General features: G+C 43.6%; 1 protein-coding gene across 1 annotated transcript; it reads left to right on the top strand.

Moving 5' to 3' along the window:
* Positions 1 to 1173: 1173 nt before the first annotated feature.
* On the top strand, positions 1174 to 20724 carry plod1a (procollagen-lysine, 2-oxoglutarate 5-dioxygenase 1a). The gene is made up of 19 exons (XM_068744997.1): positions 1174 to 1525; positions 2764 to 2855; positions 4150 to 4283; positions 4977 to 5140; positions 5461 to 5573; positions 6601 to 6664; positions 7102 to 7199; positions 8154 to 8255; positions 8360 to 8491; positions 10656 to 10777; positions 12303 to 12407; positions 12571 to 12696; positions 13630 to 13771; positions 13980 to 14093; positions 14453 to 14518; positions 15042 to 15146; positions 16690 to 16836; positions 18957 to 19082; positions 20151 to 20724. Exons 1-19 carry the CDS (start codon positions 1432 to 1434, stop codon positions 20304 to 20306), a joined length of 2202 nt encoding a protein of 733 aa, XP_068601098.1. The 5' UTR covers positions 1174 to 1431; the 3' UTR covers positions 20307 to 20724.
* Positions 20725 to 21618: the final 894 nt, after the last annotated feature.

Raw genomic sequence — 21618 nt, 5'->3', positions numbered from 1 at the left:
GCCGCCTCGGCGGAGCTCATGTAATCGCCAGCAAGACAACTCAGAAAGTTCTGGACGGATCTGGATGCAATTTTCAGGAAATGACGGGGATGTTACCAGGAACAGGTGATCCAGAAGAGACCCTGCATTATGCATCCGTGTGAAATCTTTGGTAACATTGCAGTCAATGGCGCTTTAAAAGCAAACTTCTAGCGCTGTAGTTTGCATTTTATTATCGTCATTACCTTTCGTTACATGTTGTACGATTGCACCGAGAAAAATTCCCAGTCTGTGAACCCTCATTGACAATAGCAATAAACTGATTGTGATATCGATACCTTCCATGGTTTCATCATGTTTGTCCAACATCAGCTGAGACTCTACGTTGAGGCCTGAGTAAACGCCTGCTTGTCTGAACCTTGTGTAAACTGCTGGAACCTCGAAGGCGTCTCTCAGTGGCCGTCAACACCAGCACAGGTTGTAGATGCGGAGCAGCCTCGGACGGGCCGACAACAAAGGACACAGGAAGTATGGAGAAGATGTTGCATTTACTTTGCAAACTTTTTGAACAAGAAAAGTGACCTTATGAACAATAAAATACAAAAATAAAACCCAATTTAATACATATATATATATATATATAGTCTTGTCAGTCTTTCACTGTTCGTTCAGTCGAAGGCGAACTTCTGCTGGTGTCCCGAGAAGTTCACATTCCTGAACAAAACTGAACTTTATTCGGTTTATGCTAGTGATGGGTTAATGACACCTCAAGGAGCGGATTGACGCATGACACAAACTGTGTCGACACTGTGTTGGTCACTCAACAGTGACCTCTGCTGTAGATCTAAAATCATTGCAGGTAAACAAAATGGAAAAAACTTGCATGCTGTAAACTCAACATCAGCCTGTGAAATAATATGTAATCTTTATTCCATTGCTCGTCTCTTACTTAAATATGATCATCTTTGTATAAAATCATTTTCTCCACTTGCTGAGTGACGTTCTTCATGTGAAGGGTTCACATTCTGCTTGTTTGTGTAAATGCTCAAGAGTTGCAAATTATAGCAAATTTGTGTAATAAAATTCAGAGTTAAAATGTTTACGTGTGATTTTATTAACCAAAGTGTTCAATCATAGGAAATAACACTAAACATGGATTCATTCACACATTTCCGGGAACGACCCAATGGGAGCAAAGCGGAAATCCAAACACGTGATCTCCATCCACGCACCCGCAACAAGTCGATACATTTTGTTTCCTTTTATTTGTCGCGGCACATCCGGACGACACGACTCCTGTGTCGGTCACGTGGGGTTTTCTTAAAGCGATACGCACCAATCCGGGGTTTCACGCATGCGCACTCGACACGGTGCCGACGCGCCAGCGGTGTTCGTCCCATCCCGAGTTTACGCCCGGAGTATTAAAAGGGTTGTGACGTAACCGCTGCAAAAATGACGTCGTCGCCGTCCTGGCTGTGGCTCCTCACGCTTTTTGTCTGTGTACATTTCCAACTGAGAACATGTGAAGAGCAGCGACTCCCCGAAGGTGAGTTTGGAATTTCGCGTCGTTTCTCGGCTCGACCCAAAACTATGAATCGCGTTATCTCCCAATCCTGCCTCTGACGTCATTGCGTCTCAGACCGCAGCGATGTAGTTCACAAGCATGACGCTGTTTCCTGCAGACGGAGATTGGTTCGAGTCCCGTCTTTTAAGAAACACACGTGTTGCGTGGAGAAACGAGTCCCGTCCACGCCACGGCTGCTCCCACGCCGCCGACGTGGACGTGGACGTGGGCGGGGCTCCGTCTGTCTGCAGGGTCCCGCTGTGTTTACGTTAGTCCAGTGCTTCTCAATTATTTTCTGTTACGACCCCCCCGAGGAAGAAAAAAACATTTCGCGACCCCCCCCCCGCCAAAAGAAACACTCTTGTATCCTTATAAACATAAAAAGAAAGAAATATAGATCAACTTACAGCAAATAATTACTTTATTACCATTTTTTTTTGTCTGCAACAGAAAATATTTCAAGTTTACCTGAAATATTTTTTTAATCCTTAAACTACAATTTTTACAATTAAATAATACATTAAATTAAATAACATCAATAAATAATAATGAATTAAAATTGATCAGCAACATTAACTCAGGAGCACAAAATATAAAACGCTTCAACATTCATTCATTATCCAACCGCTTAATCCGCAATCGGATGAGGAAGTCACGTCTTTCTTCTTCTCCCACCGGAGTCACGATGAAGCCAAGCGCTACGGACGCTACGTCATATTTCCTCGTCTTGGCTTTCGACTGACCTTCCTTTGTTTTATCATCTCTGTCTCTCTCCGAACTGTCTCTTGAGGGTTTGTTTACAACTTCTCTTCTTCTGCGAAAAACACCATAAAGATAATACTCCTTGCGCACACTGTAACAATCAGGGTGCCACTGCCAACTACTGGAGTGGATGTGCAATTACACTTTCATCTAGCACGGCAAAAAAAGCATGTTCTCCACGGTCACAGGCGCCCCCCCTGACATCGCACCGCGACCCCCCAGGGGGTTGTGGCCCACCGTTTGAGAACTACTGCATTCGTCAAAGCCTTATGTTGCCCAATTAACACGTAACATGAAAGCCGACCCAGAAACGGGGGCTCCGGGCTCCGATGGTAATAATGACCATTTCCTGATGACGTCATTGTAAGACTGTAGAGATGAGACTAATCTGTCTGAGTTGCTTCATGTGCTGCATCGTCTCGTCGTCCTGACCTTCTCTGTGACGTCATTCCTTCCAGATAAACTTCTCGTTGTCACCGTGGCAACCAGAGAGACCGATGGATTCAAGCGTTTCTTCCGGTCGGCTAAGTACTTTAACTACACCGTCCAGGTAAGAATGAAGTTGGTTTATCGTTGTCAAGCAGCCTCGTGGGCGGTTAGCCGGAGCTGGCGATACCGGGTCGGTCGAAGGCCCGGGTTAACTAACCCGCAAGGAAATCGGCGTTCGTTAACCCGCCGGACGCTGCTGGGAAGATAAAGGAAATGAAGTTATGGGACAGAATAGTTGAGGACAGGAGGACCCATGTGTGAGCAGCAGTACGGCTTTATGCTGAGGAAGAGGAAAACCGAGTATGAGAAGGTCCCAGGTGAGGCTACTAGGACGAGACGTAAAGAAGGTCTCTGAGGACTACAAGTACCAAGAGTCAGTACAGAGTGATGAAGAATCGCGTGCAGGCAGGCTGGAACGGGTGGAGGAAAGTATCAGGATGAGGAAAGGTCTACAAGACAGCGGTGAGGACAGCCATGATGGACGGCTTAGAGACAGTGGTGAGGACAGCCATGATGGACGGCTTAGAGACAGTGGTGAGGACAGCCATGATGGACGGCTGAGAGACAGTGGTGAGGACAGCCATGATGGACAGCTTAGAGACAGTGGTGAGGACAGCCATGATGGACGGCTTAGAGACAGTGGTGAGGACAGCCATGATGGACAGCTTAGAGACAGTGGTGAGGACAGCCATGATGGACAGCTTAGAGACAGTGGTGAGGACAGCCATGATGGACGGCTTAGAGACAGCGGTGAGGACAGCCATGATGGACGGCTTAGAGACAGTGGCTCTGAGGAAAAGACAGGAGGCGGAGCTAGAAGTGGAGGAGATGAAGATGCTGAGGTTCTCCTTGGGAGTGACCAGGTTGGACAGGATTAGAAATGAGACAATAAGAGGGACAGTGGAGGTTAGACGTTTTGGAGACAAGGTCAGAAAGACCAGACTTTGATGGTTTGGACATGTCCAGAGGAGAGACAGGGACTATATCGGTAGAAGGATGCTGAGGATGGAACTGCCAGGGAACAGGACTAGAGGACGACCCAGGAGAAGAGACATGGACGTAGTGAGGGAGGACATGAGAGTGGCTGGTGTTGGGGAGGACGATCCAAAGGACAGGGTGAAGTGGAGAAGGTTGATTTGCTGTGGCGACCCCTCAGGGGACAAGCTGAAAGTACAGTGTTCTCTTGCCAGGATTGCCTCAATTTGTGGTTTAAAAAAGATAATAAATCTCCATTTTCTGAACTAAATAGTTCGTCACTAATACAGTCATAATTCTTCTTTATTCATGTTACAAGGAACAAAACTATTAAACTGGCTCCCTCAAACAGAAGTAAGTTGGTATCTGTCTGTTTCGAGGTTCTTGGTCAAGGTGATGATTGGAGGAGCGGCGAAACCATGGCAACCCCAGGAGGTGGCCAGAAAGTACGACTCCTCAAAGCTGCACTGGAGGAGCTGAAGAGTCCGGATCAAATCATCCTTTTTATCGACAGGTACGGAGTCTTTATGGCCACGCAGCCTCGTAGCTAGCACGGTTAGCATGTAGCACCTTGAGTCGGGCCCGAGCCCGGATGAAAGCCCGGGTCAACAAAGACCGCCATCGGGATGCTGGTGGACAGCGGATTACTGCGGGTCGAAGACAGAGACGAAGAAGAGGAGGAAGATGGGTGCATCGGCACCGAGAGAAGAGGGAATGGAAGAGTTTAGGACTGAGAGTAGGGACTGAATGTTGGGACGATGACGGGAAAAGCTAGAGCGCTGGTGGACATGAAGATGAGGTCAAAGGTCGATGTGTGTCCCGGAGACCAGGGGCCTCGTATCAACCGTGCGTCCTCTCAAAAACCTGACGTTCCCACATCAAAGTTCAGACGTATCAAGAGTGAAATGTGCAGGATGGCTGGCGGACGCACGTTTCCACAGCTGTTGGCCCTTTGGTGACACCTAGAGGTGACGCTGGGAAACGTACATTTAATAAATGTCACATGAACAGTGAACACCGACGAACGCACCCAGGCTGCCGTGGCTCTATGAGCAGAGAGCGTGTGTTCAGGGACCGGGAGGATTCCTGGCTCGTATTTCAAATATATGCCCGAGTCTCAGAACACTCGTGTGTTGAGGTACTACTGTGTATAAATACACACACAGAGCAGTCAGCCTTTTTTTTGTTCTCTCCCTTTCTGACACAGCTATGATGTGATTTTTGCTTCGGGGCCGACGGAGCTGCTGAAGAAGTTCCAGCAGGCCGAACACAAGGTGCTGTTTTCTTCTGAGAGCCGGATCTGGCCCGACAGACACCTGGAGGACAAACACCCTCGCGTCACCCAAGGCAACCGCTTCTTGGGCTCCGGGGGTGCGTTGTGTTTCCCTTGTCTCGTGGTATCAGGACTTGTATGAGTTCGTTCTTAAAGGAGGCGTAGGTCGTTCTTAAAATAAAGAATCACGTGTTTCGGTTTTATAGTTGGTCAGAATTTCAGATATCTGAAATTTACGCTGAATTTAAAAAATACTTGTCAAACAACAATACATGTCAATTCAAATGGAGCAATTTTCTTTGTGTGAGTGTGTGCAAACAATATGACGGTTAATGACGAGTACGGCGATCACATTTTATTTAACAATTCTAAAGAAAGGACATCTTTGTCTCACTTCCTGTCTCCTTTCAATCGCCAGGTTTCATTGGCTACCTTCCAAACATCAAAGAAATGGTTGCCGAGTGGAGCGGCGCTGACGGTGACAGTGACCAGCTGTTCTTTACAAAGACTTACATTGATCCAACCAAAAGAGTAAGATGTGTTCCAATGCAATTTATTCACGTGTTTGTACTTCATGACTAACAATGACGGGAATCATATCATATATATATATATATATATATATATATACATACAATATTTACATACTCTGACTCGTTTTAAAATTCATATTACACTGTTATGCCTTCTGATATTTAGAGGATTACAGTCATTTAATTTTGTGGTTTCAATAGGAATATAACTTCAGGGGACGATGAAGGCCGGCCCTCTAGTCCAGAGCGTGTCACAAACTACATTCTAGTTTCATGAAGCATCAATAGAATTCAGAAACCGGGCCTTTTAACATTTACACTGTTCTGCAGGTTTTTTATTCTAGGATTAGCCTATTGAGGAGGAATCTGTATGTTTCCATATTTATACACAGCATTTAAATGAAGGAAGTTGTCTCTCAAAAAGGCATTAAGTGTTTCTCCTGTAGCTGTAAATCGTTTTTGATACATTTACATATATATACATGTAATGGCCAGGACTCCCAGCCATTATATATATATAATGGCTGGGAGTCCCGGCCATCGTCCGGCGCCCCCCTGCGTTCACTACGTCGTGGAACCGCTGGACCATCACGATGATCTTCGTAAGGAACCCGTACTTGATCTTCCACACCTCCTGGCAAACATGGCGGGTGCTTTCGTTAGGTTGTTTGGTGGGTAGATCACGGCAACAGGTGCAGCCCGAACATATTCAGGCCCGTCGACGGGGTGGCACGTTGGGTCTGTTGTCCCGGGCCTCAGGACCATAGGGGCCCATGTGCTTCCTGCTTGCCCCTGGCCCCAACAAGTCTGTTGACGGCCCTGTACGTATATATATATATATATATATATATACTGTATGTGTTTAATAAATAAGAGAAAGTTAGACTAGCAAGGAGGTGAAAATGACCTCACCCCATACCTCACCTGACCCCCCCGGGTTGATTGTAAGCCTTAAATAAGTGACGCTCATTTGTAAATCATTGCTTATTGTAACAACATGTAAATAATTTATTTGCATGTTTCAGAAATCCATCAACATCACACTGGATGTCAAATGCAGGCTATTCCAGAATCTTCACGGAGCTCTTGGTGAGTGTTTGTAACGTCGTTTCTTGGTTTGTCCAGTAAACCAAAAAGACACTTTTCTTTTTTACTACAAAGCTTTTTGTTGCGAATTTTACTTAAAGGTGTTAAAATAGCACCTTAAGGAAATGTCATGGTTCTTATGAACTAGAACGTGGCATGCGCGTCGTGCCCTTTAGTGCATGAGATTCTTCTCCTATGTTTCTTTTATTATAAGCTGTAAGTCATGCTTGAGCAGAATGCAATATGAAGAGTCTGCAGCAGTATTTTAGTCATGGATTGTGAAAGCATGGATGTTTAGGGTGTGCCCATTTCATGAGTCTGCTTTGGAAAAACGCCATTAATATACAATTTACTCTTCCCTGTACAACATAGGATTTCACAGTAAAACAAAGTTTCCCTTGGCTCCCTGCAAAATTGATAAACATTGTATTTTTTTTTAGATGAGGTGGTGCTGAAGTTTGAAGATGGACGAGTTCGAGCCAGAAATTTGCTCTATGACACCTTACCTGTTATCATCCATGGGAACAGACAAACGAAGGTACAGAAGCATAATCCATCGATTTTCCTTCGCTTTTCCGCGTTGCACGTAATGGGAGCTGCTGGAGCCTATCCCAGCTGGCTAGGGGTGAGAGGTGGGGCCACACAGGAACAGACAACCATTCGTGCACACACACGTACACTAGGGAAAATTTTGAAGTATTCAGTTCACATGTTTGCATGTTTTGGGAGGGGGGGAGAAAACCCACGCAGAAGCGATTCGAACATTCAAACCCCACACCGAGAGGATTCGAACCCGACACCTTCTTCCTGTGAGGCCACTGTGTGGCCCCAACAAAAAACAATGACGAATGAAAATAACTTGATGAGATAACCGTCAGAAAAAGTGCGTAATATAGTGTGTGCTGGGCTCTAGAACATGGATTTTGCACTTTTTACCTTTTACACGTTTCTATGCGATTTCCAGTTGCCTATCGTTACCCCTAAAAATTAAGTTTCAATGCTCTGTTTCAATTTCAACATCAGTTATTTTAATCTTAATATGTCAGGTTTGAGTTCGGTTTCCAAATATGCATTTTGTTTAATTGGCATGCAGCGATAATTAGATTTATGAGCTCGGTCCAGCAATGAATTATACTGTAGGTCGAGGTATTGCTGTACAGCGTACGACGGGACTGAGCTCCCGATGCTCACGTGACGTGTTTGTCTCAAAATACCTGTCAATCAAAAGGAATTTATACTTTTGACTCCTCATGACGCGTCCTGGCCAGCCCACCGCTCCAGCCACCCGCAGAGACGCCGGGTCCAATCGTGACATTTATCCGATGACTGTCGGGTTTTGAGGCTGTTTTTATGGGCGGATGCGGCGACTTGTAAGAGCTTCAGCGCGAGTCGATGTTTGCGGTGATTAATCGGCTACTAACAGTAAGAGACGGGAGCTACAGCAGGCTTGTCAAAATGCTTGGAAATGTTGCTCATACTTGTTGTGTTTCAGCTCCAGATCAATTACCTGGGTAACTACATACCCAACATTTGGACGTTTGAGACGGGGTGCACGGTGTGTCAGGAGGACCTCCACCCACTCGCAGCACTGGAGGTCTCCACTCCTGACATTTCAGCAGCACTATTTTCATTCAAAATAAAGCTGCCTCTCTTGAAAATGGAGTTTGACACTTGATTTTCTTCTTCTTCCTCCAACAGGAGAAGGATTATCCACTGGTGCTGATTGGAATCTTCATTCAGCAGCCCACCCCTTTCGCCACAGTGTTCTTTGAACGTCTACTGAATCTCCATTACCCGAAGAGCAGACTCAAACTGTTTATTTACAACCAGGTAAATAAAGGTTTAATAATATTTAAGGTTTAACACGTCACATTTCTCCCAACGCCTGTGTGTTTGTCTTTGACCTAATAATGTTAACACAAGCCGATATTCATGTACAAGACGTTGCACTCTCGTGTAGACGCACCACCTCACCGTTGGTACGTTATTCATCCCGGGTCTACAAGCCTTCAGAAAATAAGTGTTAACTACTCCCATGTCCCTCCTTTTGGTAAAGTCCACCAGCATCTGTCCTCCTCGGTTCCTGAACACCAAACTTACCATCACTTCTTCATCTCCTCTGTTTCCTTCACCAACACGCCCATTGAGGTCTGCTCCAATCAGGACTCTCTCACTGCTAGGATGCTCTGAACCACTTCATCTAAGTCAGTCCAGAACTTCTCCTTCTCCTCTAACTCACCTCCTACCTGTGGAGCGTAAGACCTTATCCTTCTCCTCTAACTCACCTCCTACCTGTGGAGCGTAAGACCTTATCCTTCTCCTCTAACTCACCTCCTACCTGTGGAGCGTAAGAACTTCTCCTTCTCCTCTAACTCACCTCCTACCTGTGGAGCGTAAGAACTTCTCCTTCTCTTCTAACTCACCTCCTACCTGTGGAGCGTAAGAACTTCTCCTTCTCTTCTAACTCACCTCCTACCTGTGGAGCGTAAGAACTTCTCCTTCTCCTCTAACTCACCTCCTACCTGTGGAGCGTAAGAACTTCTCCTTCTCCTCTAACTCACCTCCTACCTGTGGAGCGTACCCACTAACAATGTTCAACATGACACCCTTAATCTCCAGCTTTTGTCCATCCGACACTCTGCTCTCCTCTAGAACACTCTGCACCAACTCTTCCTTCAAGGTAACTCCTCCTCCATTCCTCTTTCCATCTCCTCTGTTATGAAACAACTAGAGTCCTGCTCCTACGCTTCTAGCCTTCCTTCCTTCCTTTACTGAACATGCTCTAAGACGTTGCAATTTTCTGACAGCGCATCTTCATTTCAGCTAACAACACCGATCCAGTTCACTCCTCCTGTCTGATCTGTCTCGGGATTTTCCGATGCATTTGATTGTTTCCTGTCGGAATTCCTCAGTGCATTCTTAGATAACATCTCCAATGGGTTTTGGTCTGCGTGACAGGAAGTCTGCATCTTTGTTTGCTGTTCCAGGTCTTCATTTCAATGTGAACATATCATCCTCTAACTCTGCCACCCAGCCGTGTCTAGCTGTGTTGGGCACATAGCTGTGAGCTGTTATGTTGAGGTTTCCATCCATTTCAAGGTGTACAGCAAAGTCCTGAACATCTTCACGGGTGAACTCAATGTTCCGATCCACCGTGTTGATGTGGGGCTACCATCGGAGATATGGGTCAAGTCGAGTACATTTTATTTAAAAGACCCAGAATTACAAACGGCCTCAAGGCTGTGCATGTATCTACCATCCTACAACTTTTGCAGACCTTTGATATGGCCATCCTCCTTTTTATTTCAGTGAGCACAATCCACATTTAACACAGCACATTGTAAGTAAATTTCTACCAACTTGCTGCTCATAAAGTTGTGCTGTCTCCAATGCAATCGATCCAGACTCATAGAGCTTAAGCCCAGCGTTGCCCTCGGTCAGACCGTCTCCTCTCAAGGTTTCGCCCTCTCTTCCTCTTTCCTGTGCACCATTTGTCGTCCCATTCCGTACCGAGTACGAGGTTGAATTAAGGTTGGACTTTTTAGCCACCGAACTATTTGTAAGTTTACTCTTCGTGTGCTCCAACCGATGTTCGTATGCAGCTTGCATATAAACTCTTATTTACCCGTCTGCATGTACTCCATTGGCCTCACTCCATTGGAGTGAAGGCTAATGGCCTTCACTCTAATGTCACTTCTCTCTGAGCCAATCGGAATTGTTCCTGGGGATGTGATTACCTGGACCCTAATGGAAAATAATATGATATGAGACTAGTCCCTTAGTTTTGGCGATAAGGCCAGAGAAATAGAAAAATTACCGTTTGTAGTATTTGTCTTATTTAAGAGACCACATACTAATATGAACTACTTTACTTGTGGATGTTAATTTTCTTACTTGTATACTTTCATGGTATTTCTGGATGGGCATATCAATCCCTAAAGTAATTTAGCATACCTATGCAAAACTAACTTTGTGACTATTTCTCCTCTGGCAGGAAGAACATCATACGCACCTTGTCAGCTCTTTCCTGCGAGATTACGGAAGCCTATATCGGGATTTCAGGTCCATTGAGCCTGAGGCGCATGTGGACAGAGCTGCTGCTCGCAACCTAGCCTTGTAAGTTCTGTGCAACCAGTGGTTGACTAGAGAGACGTATCCGGAATTGATATGCAGTGGAAGCTCGGTTCTCGAACAACTCGGTAGTCGAACGACTCTGTATTAGACCAAAAAAATTGATTTTAATTCGAACACTCAAGTGGATCCGAGGCGATCTGAACACTCACGAACGGAGGCGGAATCTACGGTACATGAGAAGGTTCAGTTTATGTCGAACTGCCATTGGGAGAAACATTGTGTGCACATTTTCGCTTCGTGTGTGTCTTTTTAGCCCTTAGGCATGGATCCAAACAGTCAGTAGTCATACTACTGGAAAAGAAAAGAGGAAAGCAGTGGGAACCACAGGTGAACTAAAGAAGGAAAGAATAAGGAGTTACCAAGTCATTCTCTGGAGGGGGACTCCCTTTCAGAGGAATTCTATTATTTAATATTATTTACTTCAATAAGTTTGATTATTGATCGATGGAGTAGTGTGGTTTTCTTAACCTGATCAATTGAAATTATTTATGTTATAATAACAGCAATAATGTATCCATATATTTTGTACAACTATACAATTGAATATGCAATGTTTGTAACTTAAGTAGTGAACTGATCGAGTGGAAAAATTCAGCAACATGGCAATAACAATAGCAACACGCTGCAGTCAGGAAATCAATAATCTGCTGGAGGTGACTATTGAAAGTTATTTAAACTTTTTTGTTTTTTCCAGCATGTGCTGATATGTTGATCCCAGCTACATATGGATCAGGATCAGCACTGGACAGCTCCATAGGTAGTATATATATATGGAGCTGTCCAGTGCTGATCCTGAATGTGAACTTCAGCACAATTAGATGTGTTAATTTATTCCCATCACATACTTGGTTCATACTATGATTTTTCTCATTTACAGTATGTCTTTATCTCTAACAATTTTTAAGTCACAACCTTTTAAAAAAGTGATATCAAAACTGAATATTTTATTGTCATTACTCTGGCGGCGAAAGAGTTAAAGGGTTATCAAACAGCATGTTATGGAGTATTTTTTTTTACTGTTTACTGTGTTATGGTTTACATTTGGCCTTTGGAGGGCAAACATAATGCTAATGTGGCCCTTAGAGAAAATTAGTTTGCCACCACTACTCTATAAGTATCTGGACCCTCTTCCAGGCATTTAGAACTGAAGAAGCCTCTTGAATTAGAGGTGAACCAGTTGATCCGATTATACTCGGTGTAGGAAATAGTGGCGGTGGAGGACAAAGAGCCGACGAGGGCAGTGGTGACGTGTCAATACCATGGAAGAAGGGAAACATTAATGTGGAGAATACCAAGGGTTGAAAGAGCAGCTGGAACCGATGTAGATCAAAGCCGTCACACTCCTTGTGGTCGTGGCCCCAGCAGAATTAATCCAAGCCAACAGGCACCAGTGCCAGTACATGTGGGAAGCTTTATATTGGTTAGGTAGTGACTGTGCCAGTATTGCTCTCTAGTTGCATACAGCATATGTCTTCATCTCTAAGTGTTTTTTTTCCCTTCCTTTTAGTGATACATGCCGAAAGGACAAGGACTGTGACTATTTCCTCAGCCTGGACATTGAAGTGGTCATGAAGAATAAGAAAATGCTCAAAATACTTATTGAACAAAACCTGCAAGTATATTCATGTGTTTTTTATTATTATTAATTGTACTCTTGCTAGCTGAAGCTGCATAATCACAAAAGCACACCCAGTAAGTCTGTTTCTATTAGACTGACGTGCATAGATGATCGTTTTAGGAACAAAGACATATACTAACTCCCATTTTACTCTTAGTCCTATTGTGGCTCCAATGGTAACTCGAGCTGGTCGATTGTGGAGCAACTTCTGGGGGGCCCTCAGTGCAGATGGGTTCTACGCCAGGTCTGAAGATTATGTGGATATCGTTCAAAGGCGCAGAGTGTAAGTAGCTTCAAACAATTTACATTACCAGACAAGTGACGAGTTGCTGATGCTGGAAAGAAATCCGGGGGCAAGTCTGAGGGGTGAATTTCATGCTGTAGTCCCGACAGAGGGAGGGTCCCTCTGCGGGTGGAATGTTGTCCGTGAGGCTGGAGCGCTGCCCTCGCATCATTTATTCTCTTTAACCTTTATTTGACCAGGTAAGTTAATTTTCAATAATGACCTGGACCTAAGCTGCATGTTTTTGGTGGGAGGAAGCTGGAGAACCCGGAAGGAAACCAACGCAGACACGGGGAAAACATGCAAACTCCTCACAGAAGGGCCGCAAGTCAGATTTGGACCTACGACTTTCCTTGCTGTGAGGCGACGGCACTAACCACTGTGCCACCGTGCTCTTGTAAAACCTTCATTTTCTGTGTGAATGAATGAATGAATATATTTATTAGATAGAATGTTAGAGTACAAGTACAGTCACACAGTAGCATGTATTACAGTACAAATAAAGTCAAACATCCTGTCTAAGAGGAGCATTTCTAAAAAGCCCTTGCAGTCTTGTTTCCGTTGAAAGTCCTTCGTACATAAATCATCAACAATTAACAATACAAATTTAACAATACAAATAAAAATAAAACATAAAAATAAAACCAATATTCGATAACTCAATTGATGCAGAGTGACATTAGAAAAGTAAAATGATTTTACACCACCGATGCAAACTAACAATAAATCTAAAATAATGTGCTGCCATCTTCGCTGGAATTGACTTAACAGACGCCTTGTTTACCACACCTGTAGGTGGCGCTCACCTATACAGGCATGATTATCCTGCTTGCAGGCTGGATAAGGACAGACAGGGTTAAAAGGGACACTCAAATGGACTGTAGCAAGTAAGAATTGTTTCAATAAATGGTCGAACGCTGTGTTTTGTGTTAGGGGTGTGTGGAATGTTCCGTACGTGTCCAGCGTGTACCTGCTCAAGGCCAGCCTCCTCCGTACAGAGCTCACAGATTACGAGCTCTTCAGCTCGCACGACTTCGACCCTGACATGGCGTACTGCCACGTCGTTCGCAACAAGGTCAGTAAATGGAAAAAGCGGGATTCCGTATCAACACGATCGATGGATGACCGGATGTACAGCAGTGGGAGTTTCGATTTGACCTTCCCTGTCTTTGCTCTTTCTGGTATTTCTTTTATCATAAGTAATGTATCAGTGTTAGAGCCTAAAGTAAAACATGAACTCATCACCAACATGAGCTGTAAAAGTCGACTTGATATTCTTCCAGGGAATCTTCATGCATCTGACCAACATGCAAAGTTTTGGCCGCATCCTGTCGGTGGAAAATTATCAGACCATCCATCTTCACAATGATCTGTGGCAGATCTTTGAGAACCCGCTGGTAGGTGGATGCCTGAAGATGTCTATTCCGCACTGCTCGCTGTCGTGTTGTCGGCGAACCGTGGCACTTGATAGACCATAATAGTCACTGTTTGGCCATTTTCCTCTGATGCCATGCTCAAAAAAAGCACTAAAATGTTCCTGAAAATGGCTTCCTACTTTATTCCAGATTGCAAATCACAAGGAATTTGTCAAGTCGTTTTTATTTTACGTATATTTTAGACATTCCATCCAAATATTTTCAGAAGCAGTAGAAACCAAACGTGCAACAGAGGAATGTGGTAATCCTGCTGATGAAGCTATCATAAGAGCAATTTCCAAACCAGCTAAATGGGAAGACGCTGTCGACGTTTCTTTCAGGACTGGCGAGATCTTTACATCCACGAGAACTACACGCACATCATGAAAGACAAGCTGATTGAAACGGTGAGATTCACCTCACTTCAATTCAAGTTTATTTCTATAGCGCCAGATCACAACAGAAAGTTATCCCAAGGCACTTTACAGGATTAGCAGGGAAAGACAGAACCCAACTTGACCCAGAAGAGCAAGCACTTTGGGGACGGAGGCAAGGAAAAACTTCCCTTTAATAGGCAGAAACCTTGGACAGAACCTAAGGCTCATGGTGGATGGGCATCTGTCTGACCGGCTGGGTTGAGAGGGAGAGAGAGAGAGAGAGAGAGAGAGAGAGAGAGAGAGAGAGAGAGGCTGTTTTAATTCAGGATCAGCACTGGACAGCTCCATAGGTAGTTGGCTACATATGGAGCTGTCCAGTGCTGAAGTTCACATTCAGGATCAGCACTGACCTTTGATCTCATTGTGAATAGAAAGGTTTACTTATAATAACTGGCACGTGTCTCTCTCTGTGTGTGTGTGTGTGTGCATTTCTGTAACTCTAATATGCACTTTAGTCATACAGTCCTGTTGTCCCATGTCTCCTGTCTCTCAGCCTTGTCCTGACGTATACTGGTTCCCAATTCTTTCTGATGTTGCCTGCAATCACCTTGTTGAAGAAATGGAAAACTTTGGCAAGTGGTCCGGAGGAAGAAATGTGGTACGTTACCAAATGGCTTTGCTCTGGGCTAGACGGTGTGTTTGATGTTGATACCCTACTGTGCTGCTTGGACGGTTGTTTTTGTAGATGATTGACTATTTTCTTTTCTCTCCAGAAAGTAAATGACTAAACGTTGCCTGGAAAGCTTTAGGTTTAAAAACAAAAACAAAAAAAACTAATCCTGACCAAGAAAACTGCAGTTAATCTTTGATTTACGACCACAGTTGGTTCTGAGGGATCCCTCGTAAGCCGATTTGGCCGTAAGTCAGCAGATGTTACATTACCCTAAGTATATTACGCTGCGTCATGATTCTGTAAATGAGGGGTAGAAAGACACAATGTCCTCTCGGTAGACGTCGTGGGTGAGAAACTGCCGCACGCTCGATTCGTTCGCTCGCGTTCCGGTATGTTGAAAAAACACGGCGTAAACAGAAAAACAGTCGACAGACCAGTGCGGTCGTAAAGTCGGTCTGTCGTAAGTCGTCGACTTACGACAGCGAACACGTAGAAAAAAATACAGATCTTCAATTACAGCTTATATTTTTGGACTGAGTTGCTGTTTTGTATTTTGTCGACATTATCTGCCATGCATACCTGCTGTCTGTGTGTGTTCTGTGTGTGTTCTGTGTGGGTTCTGTGTGGGTTCTGTGTGTGTTCTGTGTGGGTTCTCAGTCATACCGGAAGAGCATAAACAAAGAATCAATTGGGTTTGTTTAAGTTAGGTTCAAGACGTTCCACCTCTCATCCAAGAAGCTTCATCAGTTCTAAATGACTAGTAGGGCGTTCAGATACTTCTACTGCTGTTGGAGCAGAAAGCAAAGACAGGACAGAAACCACCAGAACAATAAGACTCATCAGGAGTCATTCGTAAGGTGAAGGGGTCTTTGTCCCCCCACGCCCTCTCGTGAGCTATTCGACTGCAGCTTGAGTTTCAGTTTGAAATATTTGGATCAGATCCAGGATGGAGTCAGTAAAAAGATGTATAAATAATAAAGGCACCAGCCTTGTTGGCGTTCAGTTATTTGGTTCAATGGTGCCGTGCCAGTTTCTAAAGTCGCTGACTAGAAATTGTACTTAGACTGGGCTTTAAAAGATTTTATCATATTTGATACACTTTGCTTTTCAGGATTTTGAGATTTTTACATCACAAGTTTTGATTTTTTTTTTTTTTTATATTTTCAAGATAAATAAATTCTAATAATTAACTAATTCTAAAGTTTGGCCTGATGGTGGTGCTAGAGGACAGATCAATGTTTCATTATCAAGGTGTTTAAGTATTCAACAACTAAACAAATTCCCTGATACAAAAACTTTGGTCAACAATTTTCTATAAATCCTTTTCTGGATTCAACTATCCCTGGGGTCAATCTGATCCGGGATAAAATGTAATAGTAGTATTTAAGGATAACAGAAGGGTTAAACAAATCCAATCGATCCTAGCTCTTATACATTTCTCGCATTTACATATTTGCATTTAAATAATCAAGTTTTCTTGATCCTTAATAAATTGAGATTTCAATCTCCACATTTTCTTGTCTGTCAGGACTCCAGAATCCAGGGCGGCTATGAGAATGTTCCTACAGTTGATATCCACATGAATCAAATCAACTTTGAAAAGGAATGGCACAAATTCTTGCTGGACTACATTGCACCGATAACAGAGAAAATGTATCCTGGTTACTATACCAAGGTAAGGCGAACGTCACGCTACAGCCTATAACAGCCATTATTAGGGTTGGGGCTAATTCCCTCTCAGATTTAATGTGGTTAACCTAATATTTGTGTCTGTATTACACACCAACGCTACGATGACGGTAACTAGGTCACCGATATATCGGTGTTTAGCGCTAAAGACAGCAGCTAGCGTCACTGAAAGCATTTGTTGACTTTTAGTTTTAAACTTGTTTTACCCACGAATAACGTTACTTTTAACGTCAACTCAAACCTCCATGGTGACGAGTCTGTCGATTAAACGTAAAGTTTTAAGCGACAGTCTTGTCACCAATGACCATGGTGTTACTGTGCTTGGTTGGCCAGCAAACTCGCCTGACCTGAACCCAATAGAGCAGTGATTTTCAACCAGTGTGCCGCAACACGCTAGTGTGCAGTGAGAGATCGTCAGCTGTGCCGTGGGGAATGATCAGGGCGCACTGTCAATGATTTGTCTGTCTGCGACGTGACGACGTAGCGAGTGGCGTTCCAAAAGGCAATAGCAGAGTAACGGAGGTCCGGTGGCTGCCGCGTGGCAAAGTGCTGGCCCGTGTGTACGAGCTGCAGGAAGAGGAAGTTTTTCTGACAAACGTACGGAAGCTTATTGCATTCACTGAAGAAAAAATTGTTTCGGTTTTCCTGAAGTTCTGAGATAACTTCAGAGAAAGTTTAACATTTGTACTTTCCAGAGCAGCCCTTCAAGGTTAATCAGACAGCAAAGTATTCCCCAATGTCTTGAACCAAGATGAAAATGAAAGTGAATACAACGAGCAAGATCAGCCATTACTGGACCTAAAATAAATGGGCCTACAGAATTATTTCAACATTCCAGAAAAACAGAAAGAAATAACTTGAGATGTTCCCACTCACCGGGACACTGTATGATGGCAGCACTGCTGCAACGTGCGAGGTGATTGGCACACATTTGAAAAGTGCAAGATGAGAGACACCAGATAATAATGCATTGGTTTTATAGACACTCAAAGAGTCTTGTCCAAGGACACAACAACAGTGAACACATCGTTGTGCCGGGAATCGAACCGCCAACCTGTCGGTCACAGGACGACACGCTCAAACACCTGCGCCACAGAGGCCGAACTTCATTACACCTAAGCAATCTAAATAACAGCACTCTAACTGATCTAACTGATTGTATGCTATCAATGTATGTTTTAATCATTGGTTAAATCACTGGTTTGGGGTGAAATATCATGAACCATGATATTTGTTGAGATGATTATTAGGCTGTAGTTCTCAGCAATAAAAGCATTGACCACCAGGATAAATGAGGAGGTGCTAGAAAGATATATAGGCTACAGCAGCGGTCCGCAGACCGGTCCCGGGCCGTACCGGGCCGCACAGAACGAATAAATAACTTGCATTATTTCCGTTTTATTTATTATCTGGGTCTGAACAATGTTTTATTTTGAAAAATGACCGGATGCTCTCCATTACATCCGTCTACGACTCACTCTTGACGCATGTCACAATGCGTGTCTCGGTCTAGTGATACGCTAACGCTAATATTAAACCCATAAGCTACTTATCGCGACAAGTGATTCCCGCGCACCAAGCCCGCTCTGCATAATATGCGCTGACCGGCTCTTCAATAAGGCAATGAAGCCTTTGAAACTGCTTCTCCGCTTGGAGACCAAGCACCCTGCATTTAAAAAACAAGCCTTTGGAGTATTTTGAAGGAAACAAGAAGGACAGAAGCGATTACTGAGGGCCGCCACATCAACAAATGCAAGTGCACTGAGAGCGTCATACTTGGTGGCGATCCATATTGCTAAGGCTAGGCTAAGGTGCATGTCAGAAGGACGCTGCTAATAAACTTACACACAAGTACACAGTGGATTCACCTTTATTATTATATTTACAAGTTATTACGCTCTTTGTGTTGGTCGTATCATTTTATTTTGTTGTATTTATCTACAACACCTTAATGGCCGGTCCGTGGAGCAGAAAGGTTTGGGGGCCGCTGGGCTACAGGACAGGTGACACAAGTTAACCTTGCTGCGTCTCAAAAGCAAGAGAAAGGCACATACCCTGCCATCATTTCTATACAGAATATTGCATAACCTCTTTGTCTTTTTGCAGGCTCAATTTGACTTGGCCTTTGTTGTTAGATACAAGCCAGATGAGCAGCCTTCTCTGAAACCGCACCACGATGCCTCCACCTTTACTGTAAACCTCGCACTCAATCAGCTGGGCCTCGATTACCAGGTGAGCGTGTTCAAAGGTTCATAGAAATCTGTTGTCTTCAAGAGGTTGTCACTACGAACAGGAACTGTGATTAAATACCAAATGTGATTTACCCAAAAATGTGATCCAATTATGGATGTAACTGTTCATGTGGCATAATCAATTGAGAATGTGTTCTAATTATATACATATAGGGTTGAGAAAATGCCTTACTTATCACAAATTGTTCCGATGCATACAGTGGGCCAAAAAAGTATTTGGTTAAAAAAGTTATCCCGCTTAGAAAGATGAGAGAGGTCTGTACTTTTCATCATAGGTAAACTTCAACTGTGAGAAACGGAATGTAAAAAACAAAAATTCCAGGATTTCACATTTTATGATATATTTTTTTAACAATTAATTTGTATAATGGTGCAGAAAATAAATATTTGGTCGATATTATATATAAGTTCAACTCAATATGTTGTAGTGTAACCTCGGTTGGCAATGACAGGTCAAACGTTTCCTGTAGTTCTTGAGCAGGTCTGCACAAACTGTAGCTGGTCGTTTGGGCCACTATTCCGCGCAGATGTTCTCTGGAGCTGGCATTAGCTGCCTCCTACCCCATAGTGCTTCAAACCTTCCATTTATATCATTTCTGTGTTTTGCAGTCCAGTGATTTGTGATCCTTTCAATCAAACTCCAAGTTTTGACAGTGAAGTTCAACATTTTGGTATTTTAAAATCAAATCATATATAATTTTATAATTTTTGTCCCTTCACAAAGGACTAAGAAGATAAATTATCAAAGAAGATTAATAATCTGCTGTATGTGAATGACAGTAAACCTCACTTTAGTCTATTGGTCTAAAAACCTTCTTGGCCGGGACTTGATGAGGATGATGGAGGGTAATAATATCTAATAAATCACAGAATCTAGAGTACAACTCTAGCACATGCAGAACCAGCATCGGTTTAAGTGATTTTTTAAACTTTTGCAGGTTACCTCGAGAGTTTCATGGTCGATGACCCTGACTTTGGCATTTTTAAACTCGGGTAACGTAAGTAAAACGGCCCTGTGTTGATACTTTGTGTTCTGCTGTGACTGCAGGGTGGTGGATGCAGGTTTCTCCGTTATGACTGCTCCATTCAGGCCCCTCGTAAAGGCTGGACGCTCATGCATCCCGGCCGCCTCACCCACTATCATGAAGGCCTGCCAACGACGTCTGGTGTCAGGTACATTGCAGTGACCTTTTTGGATCCATAAACGCCAAAAGATGGAACCAGCCGATCGACACCAAACATGACACAGGCCACATCCGGTCTGCTTTTTACTACCTGGTGCTGAGTGTTGACCATTTCTGTATTTCTTACCTCTTTTACTTATTTTAATGGTTGTATGTTTGTGTGTTTAAAGAATTACAATTTTGGCATTGATGAATCTTCATCAGCAGTAGAATATCATTTTCCTCTACTGTGTAATTCAAACAGAGGCTGAATGGACGATGACATTGCATTGAATATCATCAAGTTTGAGTAGTATTTGTTCAAAAGTAGCACTTCTATTAAATAGTCTCCGATTCAATATTTGGCAGCAGCCTGCATGTTTTGTCCATCACAGGGGTCGGCAACCTTTTTCATGACGCGCGCCACTTTACAATGTACTCAAGCCCAAAGCACCAACACTTGCTTCCTTAATAAAATCAGTTGTAAATGACCTGTTTTTACAGTTTTTTGCAGTATTTAAACACTTCACTTCACTACCAAGTGCCTTAGTTGACCCTTATATGTAATAGTGCACATCTATAAATCAGTGATGTGTAGGACACACAAAACTTACAGGCATGAAGAAGCAGCATCACGGCAAAACTGTGAGCGCGTGTGGCTAAACTTGGACAAGGAAGCCAAGGAGAATGCAGGGAAAAAGCACGAGATGAGAATTCGTCTTTCTCCCCACACATTTTTCCTTCTGGTCATCAAAACGTCAGAGTAGTCCCGAAATACTTGAATCATTGTTTTGACAACGGGGACACCCCCACATATTCCATCATTGCCGCTGTATCTGAACTACTGCAGACCTGCTTATTTTGGCCAATCAATGTACCACGCAGGAAATGTGTTGATTTACAAACTCCTTGTTATTCCTTTCTGTCTGGCTAACGGTGCCTTTAGGATGTCGGCAGCAGTAGTACAAAAGAAGATGCAGTCCTGTGCCGAAAAAGACATCTATCGTTTACTGGGTTTACTGAAGTGTTTTTGCAGCTGGAGCCAAGAATGTCACGTGTACACCACTCCCCATTCATTTTCCATCACCATGAAAATGCTTGAAAACACAAAAACATATAACGAGTTAGCAGTCAGTGGCTGACAGGAAACAAGCTCTTTATTTTCACAGGCTTTTCTGTCTGTGTGTGTGTGAGCGAGAGAGAGAGAGAGAGTTTGTTTGGAAGAATCCACCCAACAAAACAGGAAATGTCAACTCTTTTAAAATACCTGTTTTGACAGCAACATCTGTAGATGGAGCCACGTTCTGGGCATGTTTTTCATTGCAAAAGACCAAATCTGAAAAGGTTTTGCCC

This window comes from Brachionichthys hirsutus, chromosome 2, assembly GCF_040956055.1.
Source record: "Brachionichthys hirsutus isolate HB-005 chromosome 2, CSIRO-AGI_Bhir_v1, whole genome shotgun sequence".
Lineage (NCBI taxonomy): Eukaryota > Metazoa > Chordata > Actinopteri > Lophiiformes > Brachionichthyidae > Brachionichthys > Brachionichthys hirsutus.
Note: the sequence above shows the minus strand (reverse complement) of the source record. Positions and strands in the feature narration are given on the sequence as shown.

Excerpts from the sequence above, each read along its gene's own strand:
- plod1a (XM_068744997.1), top strand. The coding sequence starts at position 1,432 with ATGACGTCGTCGCCGTCCTGGCTGTGGCTCCTCACGCTTTTTGTCTGT. Across the intron at positions 8,256-8,359 it reads ACCCACTCGCAGCACTGGAG|GAGAAGGATTATCCACTGGT; the intron begins GTCTCCACTCCT and ends TTCCTCCAACAG. Across the intron at positions 16,837-18,956 it reads ATCCTGGTTACTATACCAAG|GCTCAATTTGACTTGGCCTT; the intron begins GTAAGGCGAACG and ends GTCTTTTTGCAG.